This window comes from Labrus mixtus, chromosome 8 (genome assembly GCF_963584025.1).
Source record: "Labrus mixtus chromosome 8, fLabMix1.1, whole genome shotgun sequence".
Taxonomy (NCBI): domain Eukaryota; kingdom Metazoa; phylum Chordata; class Actinopteri; order Labriformes; family Labridae; genus Labrus; species Labrus mixtus.
Window position 1 is genome coordinate 8,318,938 of NC_083619.1, and position 18,266 is coordinate 8,337,203.

The 18,266-nt window shown below is 38.0% G+C and overlaps 1 protein-coding gene and 1 long non-coding RNA gene across 2 annotated transcripts; both read left to right on the forward strand.

Annotated features, from left to right (window-relative positions):
* Positions 1-6,392: 6,392 nt before the first annotated feature.
* Positions 6,393-8,436, forward strand: LOC132978762 (solute carrier family 22 member 14-like). The gene is made up of 2 exons (XM_061044064.1): positions 6,393-6,906; positions 6,999-8,436. Exons 1-2 carry the CDS (start codon positions 6,532-6,534, stop codon positions 7,104-7,106), a joined length of 483 nt encoding a protein of 160 aa, XP_060900047.1. The 5' UTR covers positions 6,393-6,531; the 3' UTR covers positions 7,107-8,436.
* Positions 8,437-8,490: 54 nt separating this feature from the next.
* On the forward strand, positions 8,491-12,298 carry LOC132978763 (uncharacterized). Its single transcript, XR_009673991.1, has 4 exons — positions 8,491-8,598; positions 8,682-8,802; positions 10,711-11,820; positions 11,910-12,298. It is a non-coding gene; the product is annotated as an uncharacterized LOC132978763 (long non-coding RNA).
* The last annotated feature ends 5,968 nt before the right edge of the window (positions 12,299-18,266 follow it).

An 18,266-nucleotide genomic window follows, 5' to 3' on the forward strand; every position in this document is an offset into this window, starting at 1 on the left:
CAGATGAGACACGTAAGACATTAAATGGAACTGCAAGAAAGCTCTCCCATGAGTGGAGTAAGTTGTACCTTGAAAATGACCTCCTGTACAGAAAATCAAATGAAGGAAGACAGTTGGTGATCCCTGCAAAGTACAAGAACTTAGTTCTAAAACAGCTACATAATGACATGGGTCATATTGGCACAGAGAGAGAGTGCTACATTTTGCAAGGGAGAGGTTCTTTTGGCCCTTCATGGCTAAAGATGTTGAGGCCTACGTCACTCAAAAATTTCCATGCATCATGTCGAAGAAACCAGTTTCACACAACAGAGCTCCCATGGGTAGCATCACATCCAACTTCGCTTTGGAGCTAGTGTGTATTGACTACCTACACTTGGAAGCTAGCCGTGGAGGCTATGAGTATATCTTAGTTGTAATTGACCATTTCACTAGATTCGCTCAGGCCTACCCTACAAAGAATACGAGTGGAAAAACAGCTGCTGAGCGTATTTTCCAAGATTTCATTCCCCGCTTTGGATATCCATCCAAACTGCATCACGATCAAGGTCGTGAATTTGAGAACAAACTGTTTAAAACCTTGCAAAGCCTGTCTGGAGTTGGCCACTCAAGAACATCGCCGTACCACCCTCAAAGTAACCCAGCAGAACGTTTTAATCGTACAATACTCCAGATGCTGAGAACATTAACAGACAATGACAAATTGCGGTGGAAGGATCATCTCCCGCATATTCTACACGCGTACAACTGTACACGACATGAGTCTGTTGGCTTTTCACCATTTTTCCTCCTTTATGGACGACATCCACGTCTACCAGTGGATTTGCTGTTTGGATTCACTGACGAAGAGGAGACACACTCACCTAGAGGATATGCTGAGAAATGGGCTAAAAGAATGTCAGAAGCATACAGGATTGCCAGTGAGAACAGTAGGAAATCCAGTGCAAGGGGCAAAATAACATATGACAAAAAGGTGAAAGGAGTTGTACTCGCACCAGGAGACAGAGTTTTGGTAAGGAACCTCAGTGAACGTGGGGGACCTGGAAAGCTGAGATCGTATCGGGAGAAAAGGATTTACATCGTTAAAGAGCAAATTGCAGAGAGTCCAGTGTATATTGTGTATGCAGAAACTGGAGACGAGAAAAACAAGAACCTTGCACCGAAATCTCCTGTTGCTGGTAAACGACTTACCTGTGGAACTCACCCTACCTAATGTTACACCGTCTCCTGCAAAGAAAACATGCAACAGACAAAGAAAAGAAAGAGCTGCATATAGACAGACACAAACCGACATGAGCGAAAGTGAAAGTGATGCGGATGAGGGATACAGTTACTGGTTGAGAATACCTACTGACAGAACAGTGGAAGGATGTTTTCATCCTAAGCAACAAGTACCCCATTCTAATACAGTCAGAGAACCTGTTGAAGAGACAACAAACTTGCAAAATGGACAATTACTGAAACAGACATGGACAAGGAGAGGAACTGTACCTGAGTACCTACCTGGAGGAAAGGAACATGTAAGGGAAAACTCACCTGATGAAACTGCAACGCTTCTTCAAAAGGAAACAAAAGAGAGGGAAAATATTCCTGAAAACCAACTTGTCTTCACAGAAGAAGAGGACACAATCGAGGAACTGCAATGTGCGACCTCTGACCCCCCCTGTAGAGCATGATGACGGCCAGGTTTGGAGGTCCACTCGTGACAGAAGGCTGCGTCAGTTTCTCACTTATGAATCATTGGGTGAGCCATCACTCCAATCACATCCAACATGCAATTTAGTTGGAGGGTACCTATCACCACACCTAACTATCACAGATGCATTGTCTCACACTCTACCTACACACCCACTAATGACATATGTCTCACCTATGAATATGCCATTTTCACAAGCAATCTATTACACTCAAACACCTTACACATACCATGCACCTACATTGTTTGTTTCTTAGGTAGTGATTCAAATACAGAGGTTTATTGTCATTGACAAGAGTTTATAAGGGCAAAAGTTATAGATTTTGGAAATGTCAGGAGCCATTCTTTATTTTTGTCGGGGAGTGTGTGACACACCGAAATGTGTTGTCACATTTTGTCATTGTATTTGGTTATTTTGTATGAATATTATACAAACGTATCTGTGTTTTGGTTAAAGAAGTTATTTTGAAGCTGTTCCTGTATATGCCACAAGGGGGCAGCACCTCCCCTGCTGAGCGGGCTGTTTATTGTCTGTACTGCGCTCTGCTTCAGTCTGGCAGAAGTGAGAGAAGAGTGAACAACTACAGTCGACTCAGTGTGTTTTCTTTGTCTTTTACAGGTTAGTAATTGAAGTTTAAAACACAGAACTTTCACAATATGAAGCAGATTTAATCCCACTTAAAGTTTTATTGGTTCTATGACACTTTGTTGGTCTTATGTTTGTAAAGAGAGTAAAATTGGTTTTGAGTGCTAGCATGCTAAGAAAAGTGCCTCGTGCATGACCGTAACTTTCAGTTTCAATTCCCTTCTGATTTTCAGTTGGTTAAAAACACTCACGATACTGTGTAAAATAAATAAATAGATCATTCATTCTGTTTATGTACAAAAGTAAGATTGTTGCATCAGTTAAATGTTATTTGCTTATCTGGTAGCTCTGTCAGTTAATATGGGTTTTTCCCATTGAAAATCTTGCTAAGAGGCAAAATGCTAGTTTAGGTAATTTTACCATAATGAGCTTGTATTTACATGGATGTTAATCTGAACAGTAAAATGAGATTTTGTATTTAGTGAATTAATCGGAGTGTCTGAAATGCACTTAAAGAAGTAACATATTTTGTATGTTTTGGTATTTAAACATTTGTTTAATAAAAGTCTGGCAGAAGCGAGAGAAGAGTGAACAACTACAGTCGACTCAGTGTGTTTTCTTTGTCTTTTACAGACATACTTTAAGCTGTAAGCAGGTTCCATCCCGTACCTGTTACATTAATGTTGTACAGTTTTGTAAGATTCCTCCTCACAGTGTCCTGCTGTGTGCTTCATTAGTCAGGACCTCAACATCTTCAAATTGTCTAAAACTGCCAGGATTTCATGTGAGAGAGGAGCACTTGAAAGCTGCCAAGTTATCACTCTTAATTCTACAGGACTTCAATATAAAGACTCAATTTGCCTGCAAGGTGTTACACAGTATTTGTCATCCTTTCCTCAAGCACCATCAATCCATCAGAAAACTAATTTGGCAAATTATTTGGTTTACAAGCAAACACGTTCACATCAGATTAAGTTGAACTTTGTGTTTTGTGCTTATGACCTAATGTTAGCATGCTAAGATGCTAAATTAAGATGCTGATCATGGTATGTATAACCTGCTCAGCAGCAGCAGCTTAATAGCATGTCATAACAACAAAGCTCTTACATTCAGCTCAAAGCTCTGCAGTGTGTTAGTGCAGCCACACAGAATCTCATGGCTGCAGACTAAAAGTTTTGTCCTCACTTAACTTGAAGTCTTTTATCTTTATTATATAGAAGCTCACATGAAGATCACAGACTAGTCCGCACTAGTTTAAACAGAGAACTGGAATAACCTCAAGAGATCACAGGCACAGCTTTTCTTTATATGTAATCTGCAACAATAAAATGTTTGCTGATGCAACAAAAATTACTCGTGTTGTACCTTGGTCCTTGTAACAACACCTTTGATTACATTTACTTTTTATTTGCTTCCAATAAAAAGCACGTGGTGTTCTTTTTACGTCACACATGGCTCTGTTAAACAATCTTAATCCCTTGTTTAAGCTGCATTTAGAACATAAATTATTATACTTTTCTTAAATTATTAACTGCTGTCTGAAATCTATTGTCCACTAAAGTGTGATGCTGAAGTTGTAAATTAAAAATGTTCAAACAACTCTCTGTGCTTTGTTTTGTTTTCAGACTGACAGGCATATGCAAAGTTATATATATAAAATGTTGGATATATATTTTCTGCAAAGAATTAAACGTCAAAATCAGTTGAGTTTTGTTTCTATGTTTCTAGCAGTTAACTACCAGTCCAAGCGAATTTAGCTTTTTAATCATTGCTCAGAAGCTTAATGGAATGATCACCATGTCCATTTGTAACTAATTGTCTTTTCTCCCTTTTGAAATGATGAAATAGTATTTCAAATGTGTTTTGAAAAGCTCACTTACACATCTAAAATAAATTATTTTATTTAAGAGTAACATTATTAAAAAATAAGTTACATTTTTCTTAATTTGAAGACTTTTCTTGTCTTTCCATGTGTGTCACATCTTAAGCCTCTTAATATAAAATCCCTCCTGAAAATGTCCAGACCTTGGCCAATATGTTGAGGACATTAACGTCCAAATCCATTCAACCAGACTTAAAACAGACTTTTCCTGATGTAAGAAATCCAAATTGTACCTACAGTATACATTTTTTGCTACAACACTTTGTTTGTGTTGTGGAAACATTCTAATATATGTTGTTGTGACATTGACCCAGAAACCACACAATGTTAATGTTGTACAGTTTTGTAAGATTCCTCCTCACAGTGTCCTGCTGTGTGCTTCATTAGTCAGGACCTCAACATCTTCAAATTGTCTAAAACTGCCAGGATTTCATGTGAGAGAGGAGCACTTGAAAGCTGCCAAGTTATCACTCTTAATTCTACAGGACTTCAATATAAAGACTCAATTTGCCTGCAAGGTGTTACACAGTATTTGTCATCCTTTCCTCAAGCACCATCAATCCATCAGAAAACTAATTTGGCAAATTATTTGGTTTACGAGCAAACACGTTCACATCAGATTAAGTTGAACTTTGTGTTTTGTGCTTATGACCTAATGTTAGCATGCTAAGATGCTAAATTAAGATGCTGATCATGGTATGTATAACCTGCTCAGCAGCAGCAGCTTAATAGCATGTCATAACAACAAAGCTCTTACATTCAGCTCAAAGCTCTGCAGTGTGTTAGTGCAGCCACACAGAATCTCATGGCTGCAGACTAAAAGTTTTGTCCTCACTTAACTTGAAGTCTTTTATCTTTATTATATAGAAGCTCACATGAAGATCACAGACTAGTCCGCACTAGTTTAAACAGAGAACTGGAATAACCTCAAGAGATCACGGGCACAGCTTTTCTTTATATGTAATCTGCAACAATAAAATGTTTGCTGATGCAACAAAAAGGTTTGTTGTCAAACCATTTAGCACATTTTCAGCAATCTGTCGGAAATTACTTGTGTTGTACCTTGGTTCTCGTAACAACACCTTTGATTACATTTACTTTTTATTTGTTTCCAATAAAAAGCACGTGGTGTTCTTTTTACGTCACACATGGCTCTGTTAAACAATCTTAATCCCTTGTTTAAGCTGCATTTAGAACATAAATTATTATACTTTTCTTAAATTATTAACTGCTGTCTGAAATCTATTGTCCACTAAAGTGTGATGCTGAAGTTGTAAATTAAAAATGTTCAAACAACTCTCTGTGCTTTGTTTTGTTTTCAGACTGACAGGCATATGCAAAGTTATATATATAAAATGTTGGATATATATTTTCTGCAAAGAATTAAACGTCAAAATCAGTTGAGTTTTGTTTCTATGTTTCTAGCGGTTAACTACCAGTCCAAGTGAATTTAGCTTTTTAATCCTTGCTCAGAAGCTTAATGGAATGATCACCATTTCCATTTGTAACTAATTGTCTTTTCTCCCTTTTGAAATGATGAAATAGTATTTCAAATGTGTTTTGAAAAGCTCACTTACACATCTAAAATAAATTATTTTATTTAAGAGTAACATTATTAAAAAATAAGTTACATTTTTCTTAATTTGAAGACTTTTCTTGTCTTTCCATGTGTGTCACATCTTAAGCCTCTTAATATAAAATCCCTCCTGAAAATGTCCAGACCTTGGCCAGTATGTTGAGGACATTAACGTCCAAATCCATTCAACCAGACTTAAAACAGACTTTTCCTGATGTAAGAAATCCAAATTGTACCTACAGTATACATTTTTTACTACAACACTTTGTTTGTGTTGTGGAAAAAACATGGTGTTTTTTTAAAAATTTGATTTGGATTGTGACATTTATGGACAAACCATTTAACCTGTGTTTACCCCGTTTCACCTCAGTGTTTGTGAACCTTATTCATTTGTGTTTGGATTTTAGCTTGACCAACAAACGCATTTCTCTCAACAGGGGTCATCTCTAGCAGTATTCTCATCAAGCCCGATACGACTCAGTATGGGATACAAATAGGTTGTCAATATTAACATTAAACATGAGTTCTCAGTGGGTGCTAATTGGGTTACATTTTACTCATATGGTTTCAGTATGGAGCCCAACCAAGCCACTTGAAGCACCCATAGGCTAACCAATGAAGGGCCTCAATAAAAACATTGTTGTTGTGTAGGCTCTGTGTGGGTGTGCTTGCTGAAATATACAGATAACATTCAGAAGTTGGGTTCAGGTGAAAGTTAAACATTAACAGGTTTTGTTTGGACCTGCGGTACACAGACATTCACACCTTCACAGTGTAAGACAACAGACTCTAACATGACGGATTTCGGGGAGATCCTGAGGCACATTGGAGAGTTTGGATTATTCCAGAAGCTCACTCTGCTTGCACTCAGCTTTCCAAATTTGGTTCAGGCTTTTGCTTTTGCAAGTTTTCTTTTTGTGGAGTTTGATCCGGATCGACACTGTAACACAGACTGGATCCTCAGTGCTGATCCTGACCTGAGCACAGAGGAGCAGCTGAACCTGACTCTGCCCCGGAGGGAGGATGGGACCTTCAGCAGGTGTAGGATGTTCAAACCTGTGGACTGGAGCATTAGTGCCATCAGGGAGCACGGACTAAATGAGACCACAGGGTGCCAGAATGGATGGGTGTACATCAACAACATGTATGACAGGACTGTGGTCACTGATGTAAGTAAGGAGGTGTGAATAAGTAGACATTTATTATTTATTTATTGTGTTTCAGTCACATTAAAAATGTCATCAAACATTTTTTTTGACAGTTTAACCTAGTGTGTGACAACACTAACTTGGTGGAAGTGATACAGGCGGTGTTCATGGCCGGCGTTCTTATTGGTTCCCTCATATTTGGACCTTTTGCTGAATCGTAAGTAAATACTATGCAGATGTTTTTTTTCCTCTTTCATGTTAAGAAATAACCACACACATATTCCAAGTATGTATATAATTTTATCATATCAACAAGGGCAAATGTGCAATAGGCCTATCTATGACAATGTGCACACATGTACATGTTTTCAAGTGGTAAAAGACACACAACCTTCAAACATAAAGGGGTGCTGGGCTAAATAATAAGTGGCAGGGGGCCACACCCACTACCATGCCAAAAGGACAAACTGTAAATTTTTGGCCCCTGTGCTATATTTCAGCCACCTTGAGCAAATATTTTGGGGTGGAGGAATTTAACAGCGAGACTCAACAACGGGTTTTACATCTGTTAACTCAACAACAGGTCAGGATAAAAACACCACTAGTGTCTGTGCGTCTTGGAATTATAAAGCATTGATTAGTCTCTCTGAATGGATCAGGATGGGTTTGAAAGTGTTAAACATTGTTTCTAGGAGTTCAGTTCTACAATGTTTAGGTTTCAGGAAAAATGTAACTGTGTTTCAGTGAGCCCCATAAAACTAAAAAACATCAATACTGCAACCCTAGCAAGAAAGCTTGTTTTTTTTTTTTGCCGATTCAAGCAAAATACATTGACATCTAAAAAAAAGTTAAGGTATTTCATTATTTCAGGTCAAGAAGGCATGTATTTACTATACATGCATGGAGCCCAACAAATTGACTGTACATTGCCATGGCATGCATAGCAAGGGGACACGTTTCATACTGACACACTTTAGCCAGTTTATTGGGGAACAGGTATAAAGAAATCCCTCTGTGTTGTCTAAAAAAGGTCCTTCAAAGTCTCAAAGTTTTCTTGAACAAGGTTCTGCAGCAGCTGTGAGACTCCTTGACACGTTGTGTATCCGTTCTTCTCTTTCTGTTGCAGGTTTGGTCGCAAACGAGCAAATCAAATCCCTATGGTTATAATGTTTGTTTTTATCATAGCAGCAGCACTAAGCCCAAATTTCTACCTGTATTTAGCCTTCCAGCTCATAGTGGGAGTTGGAGCTGGAGGTTTTCGAGTCAACTGTATCATACTGTGTGAGTACTCTCAGTTCCTATAACACATTTAACTCTACTTATTACATATCATGAATTTCAAAGACCTTTAGATAAATACTTTATAATATACCTGAGACAATAAATTAAAGAAACCTACATGATGGAAATTCAATAGTTGATGGCAATGTCATTATTTAAAAATGAGCTGATTATGATGTTTATCCTTTATACTGTGAATAAAATCAAAATATGTGAAATGTTCCCATGTTACTAAAACATGCTGTGTATGATTCTTGACTCAGCCACTGAGTGGATCGGTGCATCCAAACGATCGTGGGGAGCGTGTGTCACTCAGTTATTTGGTGCAGTGGGTCAGTGCATCCTCGCAGGTGTGATCTACATCATGAGAGACTGGAGAGTCACACAACTCATCACAGCAGCTCCACTTACTCTTACCATCGTCTACATTTGGTGTGTATTACCTCTTCATAATTTCCATTTTTGTTTTATTTGTAAATTACAGAATATCTGATCAGTCGGTTTGTTTCTATCAGGTTTATTCCAGAGTCAGCCAGGTGGTTGTTGAACAGAGGAAAGACAGAAGAGGCCAAACAGCTGATCATGAAGGCAGCAGCCATCAATAAGCACACTGTTCCAGACTACGTGTTGGACAAGGTACTGAACCTTCCACATTAGTTTTCTTTCAATATGGAGTTTTATAAGAGGTAGATGTAGCCACTTTGACTTAATGTATTGGTTTGTGAACTCCCCTTTTGATACCCTAACTTTGGCATATTAACTATTGTCATCTTGTTCTGTTTTTGTTTGTTGTTTTTTTTAGCAAGAAGTGACAATATTTGAATGAGAGGGTGAATCTCTATGGTTGAAATTAAGACTTGAAACGTGGAAAATATTAACAGGCCTGATAAATCTGTAGGGTAATTTTCTCATCATGTTCCATAAAATTGGACTTCTCTTAAAACAAGTAGGGTGCTCCCCCCTCTGGTCATTAGAAAGAATGCAGGCTGTTTGCATTTGTTTCAGGTATTGAAGATGGACAACACTTCCCCCATATTTCAAAAGTGAAATTCAATATGTTTTCTATCGCTGTTCCTCCTCTTCTCTGCCAATCACACAGTGCAAGAAGGGTCTCATTTTCCAACAGAGCTGTCAATCATATCGTTATAACTTTTTTATAGCATCAAATAACAACCAAAACTCAACTTCTCTGAGAAACAAACTCTCAGACACATATCAGTGTCATTAGACCTAACTTTAAAAAACATAAACCATGTTTGAGATACATTTATGTGCAGTGTACTTTCATTTTATAGTTTGACTCATGTCCCATTTGTTAACATTGAGGAGACGGTTCATGACCTGTACTGCAGTCAGTCAGTAGGGGGAGCTCTAAATATAGGCTTCACTTTTGGGGAGCTGTCACGTCGTCTATCTTTTATACAGTCTCATTTCGTGATGTGAAAAGCAGTTCTTTTCAGTGTACTGAATCAGTAGAATCAGTTCAGTAAAGTGATTCGTTCAAAAGATTCGTTCATCGAATCGTTCAGTACTTCTCCGCAGCTCTGTCTGTGAATCAGAATTTAATAAGCTGAAACACGGCCGAACGTTTAGTTCTGCTCGCGATCGTACTGAGAACAGCCGGTGGTGAATAATAAACCCATGAGCTGAGAATTTAGTTGGATAAAGTTACAGTTTGCAAACTGAAAGCTGCTAAGACAATCACATTTATTTTCCTCGACCATTCTGTTCAGTTCGTTCACTGAACGAGAGATCCGCTCTTCCTCTCAGTTCGTTCAGTGAACGTGATTCGCGTCGGAGCTCTCGTTCAGTTCGTTCTTCAACGAGAGGAAGAGCGGAACTGAACGAGAGCTCACACACGAGAACGAGAGCACACACACACACACACACACACACACACACACACACACACACACACACACACACACACACACACACACACACACACACTGTACTGACTGAGGAGAGGAGGGAGGGCGGGCTTTGAGTGACTCTTACGGTCTAGAGAGAGAGACACGAGACGGGAGAGAGGAGAGCGCAACTGAAGTTGAGAAATGAACGACTCTTTTCAGTAAGTGATTCAGTTCAGTTCGTTCACCCAGATGATTCGTTCGTTTTGAACGAATCATTCACGAACTACACATCACTAGTCTCATTGTGCTTTCAAAAAATACAGTGTTGAGTTTGCCCAAAGAAATTAGCTTATCTAAAAAACGACCACATAGTTAAATTGGAACACATCATAATTAAACACCATTAAGCGCTGGCAGCGGACAAAATTGTCCTTGACTTGAGCTGCAATTGCCTGTGGCCTGAATTGTTTTGTTAGCAGGCTAATGTTAGCACAGCGTCCCGTCCATGTAAACCTGATGTAAATGCAGCTCTGACAATAACACAGCTAGCGGGACTCGCGTGTCTCATTCATTGTAGACTGTCATGACTCAGAGGGACATTTAGGATATACTGGATTTCTGCTGTAATTATGTTTAAAATGTTGCACATTCTTCCTTTAATTTTTTCTCGGTTGATAATGTTTTATTGCAGATTGATGTGAAAGAAGTTGGAAACAAAGGAGGCATTCAAGTTTTATTTAAATCCCCTGTGCTGATGAAATATTTCTTTATAATTGTACTGGCATGGTGAGTTGAAATTTCTATTTAAAATTCAGAATGGATGAAATTACTGTGTGTAACTTTTAAGGGTTTACGTGTATAAAGACTCTACATATGCTAAAGTTATCATGTGGATATTATAAATGCTATAAAATATCCTATATTTAATTAGTTGTGCTCAGTTGAATCTATGTGTCACATTTGTGTCTTTGCTGCAGGTTTGCTACGACCCTTGCAGTGTATTGCCTGTACTTCAATATGGCAAACTTAGGCTTGAGCATCTTCCTCACTCAGTTCTTGTTTGGAGCAATTGAGATCCCAGCCCACACACTCAACATGTGGTTGCTGGAGGTTTTTGGAAGAAAAAAATTATTCATAGCTACAATTCTGTTTGGAGGAATCTCTTGCATACTTATCCTGGCTGTTCCTCAGGGTAAACTCCAGCACATACAAGCAAAGCACTATTTTTTACCATGCTCATTTAGTTATAAAAAAGTTGTTTTATGCATGGTATGTTTTGTTTTTTCAGGATATAACAGCGCTGTTACGGCCTTAGCCGTCATAGCGCGTTTTCTCCTGATGTGGGGGGCTACAATATGCTGTATTTTTATCCAAGAGCTGTTTCCAACATCTGTAAGGTAGGTGCTCAATGACTTTAAAAGCAAACTTTAAAGAACTTAAAAAGAAAACATATCAATTTCTTAATATTTACTTGCTTCTGTTTCTGATTAATGGTTTGACACATGAGAGTGACAAGCCCTCTAGCTGAATGTTTAACCAACATTTGTTGAGCAAAAACATTTTTTTGACCCAAATGTGTGACTTCCCCTTTCAGACAAACAGCCACAGGTTTGGGAGCCATAGGTTCAAGAATCGGTGGATTGTTGGCGCCGTTGGTCAACATGTTGGCCGTCTACCATCGGGTCATACCCATCACAGTCTTCAGCAGCATTACAATCATAAGCGGAGCTCTCGGCTTCCTGCTGCCCGAGACTTGCAGAAAAGATCTTCCTGAAACGACGGATGAAGCCGAAAACAACAGGTGACTTTTCCAGATATCGTCCATCATCTTGATTCGTATATTTTATTATTTACTTCTTAAATATCTGTCATCTGTTTTTTATTTTACAGAAATGGGCCTTCAACGAACACCACAGCATGTTCAACTAAGCTGTAGATCTGTGTTTAAATGCAAAATCACTTAACATTGAACAAAAATACCAAAAGAAGCTGTAGAAGTCAGAAGTATAAAGTCATATAGACACAAAGATTATTTACGTTTTGTTTTTGACTCCATATGCTGCTGTATTTGTAATTAACTGTCCAAAATTAACTCTTTTTTTATGATTTTTTTTTCTTTCGAACTAGATGCACTTTGTATATAAATATGATACACATGAACTATGAAATGATCAAATCAAATATTAAGAATGATTTTTATTCATTCCATAACACTATGCATATGTGAATAATATTGTTGTGTTTGCAAACAAAGAATAAACTTTAAAGGAACCTTGTGATACTGCAGTGCACACATTTTCCAAGAAATTCACAAGTTTAAATATTTTATCACATATTGTGTGGGTGACAGCTTGACTCCTAGAGCTTACTAATTAACAAACTTGGGCTGGCTAATGCATACTGTAGTGAACTAAGATGTAAGTTGTTCTATGAAGCGAGCTCAGCTGCAGTGACTCATACATTAAACATTATAATTGCATTTTCTTGATCAAATAATTTGGACCAATAGACGTAGACTTAAAGGGGACATACAGTATTATGAAAAATCCACTTTTCCCATCCAGTCCTTTGTTTGTGGTCTGCATAAGTCTCACAACACAGAGAAAAATCCTTCTTTTCAAATTTGCTCGACTTGTGACATCACAAGTCGGATTCTGGTAAAAAAAAAAAACCCATCTCCACCCATGGACTCCACCCCCAGCCTAGAGCAAAACTTTTGTGCAGGTCTGCCATTTTTATTCTCTCTACAGAGGAGTGATGTCTACCAGGAAAACTCAGGGGGGGGGGGCTCATTGCATTTAAAGAGACATACACACCAAAACAGAGCGTTCTGATATATGGTATATTTTGACCAAAGCACAGCACAGATGTTTAATTTAGACCACATGAGACTGTTTTTAAAGGTGGAAAAGGGGTATAATTTGTCCTCTTCAATATTACTGGTACTGTCACAATTTACTCCACTTGTTCCCATGGCCACCATTTTTAAATAGCTTAGCATTTCAGGTTAGTCTTGAGACATGTTTCATGTGGTTTTCTCAATTATTTTACAAATACATCATTTTAAGATCTTCACAAATTTTATTTACATAAACGTAAATACACCAATACTTACTTTGACAAAAATACTTAGCACTTCTCATGTGTGATTCTCTACATCACAGAGAGGTAGAAATTATGCTTCCTGATATATCGCCACATGAACGAGGAAGTGGGTCAACTTACCCCTTGGCTCATCTCAAACCAAACATTTAAAAATTCAAACTTGTTTATTGTGCGCCATTTCCCTCTCATATGTTCTGCTAGCTGTAGCTATGGTGTGTGCAGACTGCTCTATTGACAGCTAACTTTGTTGACTTTGGTTTTGTTAGCATTCTTGGGAATCATCTAAATGTGTTTCTCTATCAAGTAAACTTAAAAATGGGTAAGTTGTGTCAGCCACTCATACAAGTCTGTGTTTTGGGTGAAGTCATCTACTGAGTGTTAGCAGATTCGTGTCAGACAGCAGACATCTCTGATATGCTCCACATTCAAAATACTGCTTCTGAAATGTAGCTTGATATGCTGCCACCTCAATGGATCAATTGAAGAGCTAAGCTACTGAGAAACTATTTGATATCTGAACGTGTAGAAACTCCACTAGTATTTGCAGTATAGGCTAATGCCCCTGCTAGGCTACTTGAAGTACTGTTACTTCCTCACGCTGCAAACGTATGTTGTTTATTTCAACAATAAAAAACTTGTGTGAAAGTGATATTTGACAATGTGTCAGAGCCAGGCTAACAGTGTCCAGTCTTTATGCTAAACCCAAGCTGTAGCTGTAGCATTGAAATAATCAAGTGGAAACTTGAAACTGACTGCATGTAATTATTAATGGCTGAATGACAAAGGGCAGACAGCAATCATGTGTCCCACAATGTAAAAGTATTGCATTAAAAAACGGCCTGAAGGTGAGGCTGAAATGTATAATATACTTCATGGCACCTATATTGAACTTCAAAGTGTCATCAAACAAGCGTTATAAGTGCCCGAAGTAATTTTATTACACATGAATCATAAATGAATACATTCAAAACTCATAACTTTTATATAAGTGTATTTACAGCTTCATTTTCTCATTTGTAAACAAACATATCATAGACAAATCAAACGTAAAACATATTGACTCTTTATTTTATTAAAAGTTTATTCATGGAAAGTAACTTTGAAAAAAAATTATCAGTACGTAACATTTCATGCTTCTCTTGATGTGATCTATTTTAACTTAATCAAACCATGTGAAAACATTTCCATCTTCTAAGTGTAATGTAAAGTCCATATTTGAAAGGTGATAAATGTCACAGAATTTATTTGATACATATTTCAAAATGAAAAGGAATAGTAAATTAATCAAGTTGTGCTTTTTTCTTCACTCGTTACATTTGAATGGTTATTGTATACATTTTTGTGCATTTCAGAAACATTGTGCCGTACCATTTTTATTACTGTTGTGCATCCAAATTTTGTTTTTAATCATGTAAACATTGTACTGCTTTTACCCGAGTAAATCATCCATCCAGCTACTGTTGGTGACAGTATTTTTTGCTGGTTGCTCACTGCTGTTGTTGTCGGACACTAAGAGACTGTCCCCAAAAAAATCCACATCATTTGGCTCAGACACTGGCACCAGCTGTGGTTCTGATGCAAAAATGTCACCTGCAAAAAGATCTGTCTGTGCTGAAGGAGCCACAGCAGAAAATGTATCTGCACCGAGTAAATCGTTTAGTGAGTCAGAAGTTTGAGGGCTGGATGGCGACAGCATTGAAAACGCATCTACAGTGCCTGAGACGTCACTGACTCCAAATATGTCATCGGGAAAGGCAGAGGGTTGGTTTGTCAAGGCACTGGCTCCATCTTGATGAGGCTCATTATCAGCTGGTGACTGAGTGAACAGAAAGTCATTTGAACTGAAGATGTCAAAGTTGCTTTCCTGCTCATTGGTCTCACCGCTTGGATTAAAGGGACTTTGATCTTCTGTTTGGTTTACAGGCGATGAATCAGGGACAATAAGAGAATCCGTCAGGCTAAGCATCCCCTCCCCCACAGCTGATATTGAATCAGTTTGAGATTCGAGCAGACTTAAAGTATTAGCAGGAGCCGCTTCGGACAGAACCTTGTCACCTAAAGAAGCTGAAAATGGATCACTAGGCTCAAGTGAACCAAAAACATCAGAAGATTCTTGATGAAAGCCATCATTGGTATCAAGTAGCGCTCCACCAAACAGGTCTTGTCCTTCTACGTCTCTAGCATCAAGCAGTCCATTTGACGTTTGAGCTGATTCATCAGCATTTACCTGAATAGCAAATGGGTCAACATTGGCTGAACTGAAACTATCCCCAAAAATATCATCATTAAATGGAGCTTTGAATTCTTCATCATCTATTTTCTCTGCTATTGACTGGATGCTTAACTCATTGGATGCTTGGCTCTCTGATTCAACAGTAATGGGAATATCTTTAGACTCAGCTTTTTCAGGATCAGTGGAAGACAGGCAAAAAGACTGACTCCTTTGTGAATTTGAGTCTTGATCATCAGTTGAATCAGTTCTTTCTGGAGCAGTTAGCTCATCCAATGTTTCATTTGCTGCTGTCTTGAGCAGGTCAGATGGCTCTTTGCTTACTGTCTGACTTTGTGTGTTGGGCTCTGGACAAGGTGACCCTTCTTTTTTATGCTCTACAGCTTCTTGTTCCTGCACTGGAACTTCCAACATGTCACCTATCTTTAGTGTTTCTTCAGGAGCATGCTCCTTTACCTCTTCAATTGTTTTGTGATCAGTATTTGTGTCATTTCTTTCATCTTGCGTTTCCAGTTTCGTTGTGTCCTCAGCCTTCTCTGAGGATGATTGAAACAGTCTTCCTAAAAGTCCACCACTTGGTTTGACATCTGGTTTCTTAACATCTTTGGGTTCACCTTTGTTCGTCTTGTCACTTCCAACTGTTGTGAAGAGTTTCGATAAAGGACTCTTTCCTTTGGACCAGGATCCAAACTTGGCCTTTGGCTTTTCAGCAGGTTTTGCAGAACCCTTCAGTGAATTTGTTCTTACAACAGGCTTCCTCAGACTGACACTTTCTTGGTCATTGGCAGAATCAAAAGTCTTTCCTAACTGATTTTTATTCTCCTCAAGTTCAGCCTCCTCTCTGTTCAGATGTTCTGTAGGAGCACTTGGATTTTCTGATTTAATTGGGTTGACGGTTGGATTGATATCTGATCTCTCAGTTGGCTCTTGATGTTCAGCAACTTCTTGAGTGGATTTAATAGTATCAGTGAAAGCATCAACTGATTCCTCAACCTTTTCTACATCTCCATCCATAACTGTTAACTCCGCCTGACTGATCTCCTGACTGCTCTCCACCTTAACTTCTGGCTCTTGGTTTGATGTCTTGCTTATTGTTCTGTTACATTTAAATTCAGGGATTTCAAGGAATACATCACCTTTGCTCTCCAATGACAAATGGTCAGTATTATTTTCATTACTGACATCTTTTGTACCCTTGGAATGACTCAACATGCTATCTTCAGTTGGATCTGAGAGCTGAGTAGTGTCCTCTTTGTCTTTGTCTCCTGGGTTCGGTTGAGAGGATAGTTCATACTGAGCAACGTCAACATTTGGAGAAAACCTTACAGACTTCTTAGCTTTATTTGGATAATTGTCCTGCCTTTTGAGATTTGGTATGTGGTTGGTTTTTGGAGTTGGTGTCACATTTTTCTGTTCTGGTTTTTGGTTTGTGTCAGTTACACTTTTCTCTCGGGTTGGCACCGAAAAGTTAAGCACTCTTGGAGTGATGCCGTCCACACTGTGTTTGAAAGGCCCTGCTTTGATTGGATCATTTTTTGTTTTGGTTTCCTTTGAGCTGACCTTCTCAGTTGAGTTATAAACTGTTGTCTTAGATACTTCCTTGATGTCTGAGATGGAGAAGCTTGACAGTGCCTTCACTTTGTCCTTAGTTTCTCCACCATGGTTAACCTTTACTTGGTTGGTGTCACTCTTTGGATGCTCTGACAAGCTCTTACTAAAAGAAGATGCTTTGCAAATGTCTGATATCTTGTTTTTCATGTAAGTTTGCTGTGATGGATTCACCCCTGCACTCTTCTTCTCTGGTGGCCAGCTCATTTTTAGTTTGCCCTTAACATCAGCACTACTACTACTGGATCCCAACTGTCTTGCAGGTGACTTTGTGACAAACACATTAGCAGAAGACTCCCTGATGCCATCAGTGTTCAAGTTGCTTTTTGTACTTTTTGTCATTTTAGGAGTAGATCCAGCATCTGGCTCATCTGTGCCTTTATTTTTCTGAAGCCAGTGGTCTTTATGTTGCTTGTGACCAAATCCTTCATCATAATTCCCTTTTCTTTTGAAAAGCTGTTGGTAGTGAGAAATGCAGTAGAACTCCCCATAAAGAGATGAATAGTTGTGAATGCTGCAATGAAGTAAAACAAAGTATTTTGTTGTATTAGGGCCAACATTCAAATAAATTTGTTATATGATTTGTAATTAGTGCTAGATTAGCTTCAATCATGATTTCAATGGATTGGAGAATTCAATAATCATATTTTAATTTCTTAAATCCTCACTAACAATGGCTTTATTCATTATTGCCATTGTTATAATCAACTATGTTTACGTTTCAATTATGATTAATATCTTTTATAAGCAATGATTAGAGTCATTTTATAATACTCTGAAAGATATCTCACCTGAGCTTCTTCTTACAGTGTTTACAGCAGAAACAGCTGTTATGCAGTACAAGTTTATTGGCCACCATTTTTTCCATTGGATAGACAGGTGTCAGACAGGCAGAACACATTTCCTTGGCGGGTGACAGGAACTATGACGATACAACAAAATAATTTTAACATGACCAGGATGCTTCATTAAACATTTGAATTCAAATAACCTTTCTGTCGTATTTTTAATTTATAAAAAAAAAAAAAAAGTTTTTTTTTCTGCAGGTATATTTGAGTGGTTTATTATGGTTGAATTATACATTTTCTATGTTTTCAAGCTACTTAAATAAAATTAAAAAAAACTTTAAATCAATGCTCACATCAACAGCATTGTTTTACTTGAAGGAGCCAATCTGAATTATTACAATACCATTGAATATCACATATCTAGCTTTGATTTGTTGCAGATTTATTGTTAGAATTAAGGCAGTATAAAACCACAGTTGTGGAAACATTTTTATTTAAAAAGATCTATAGGTATAA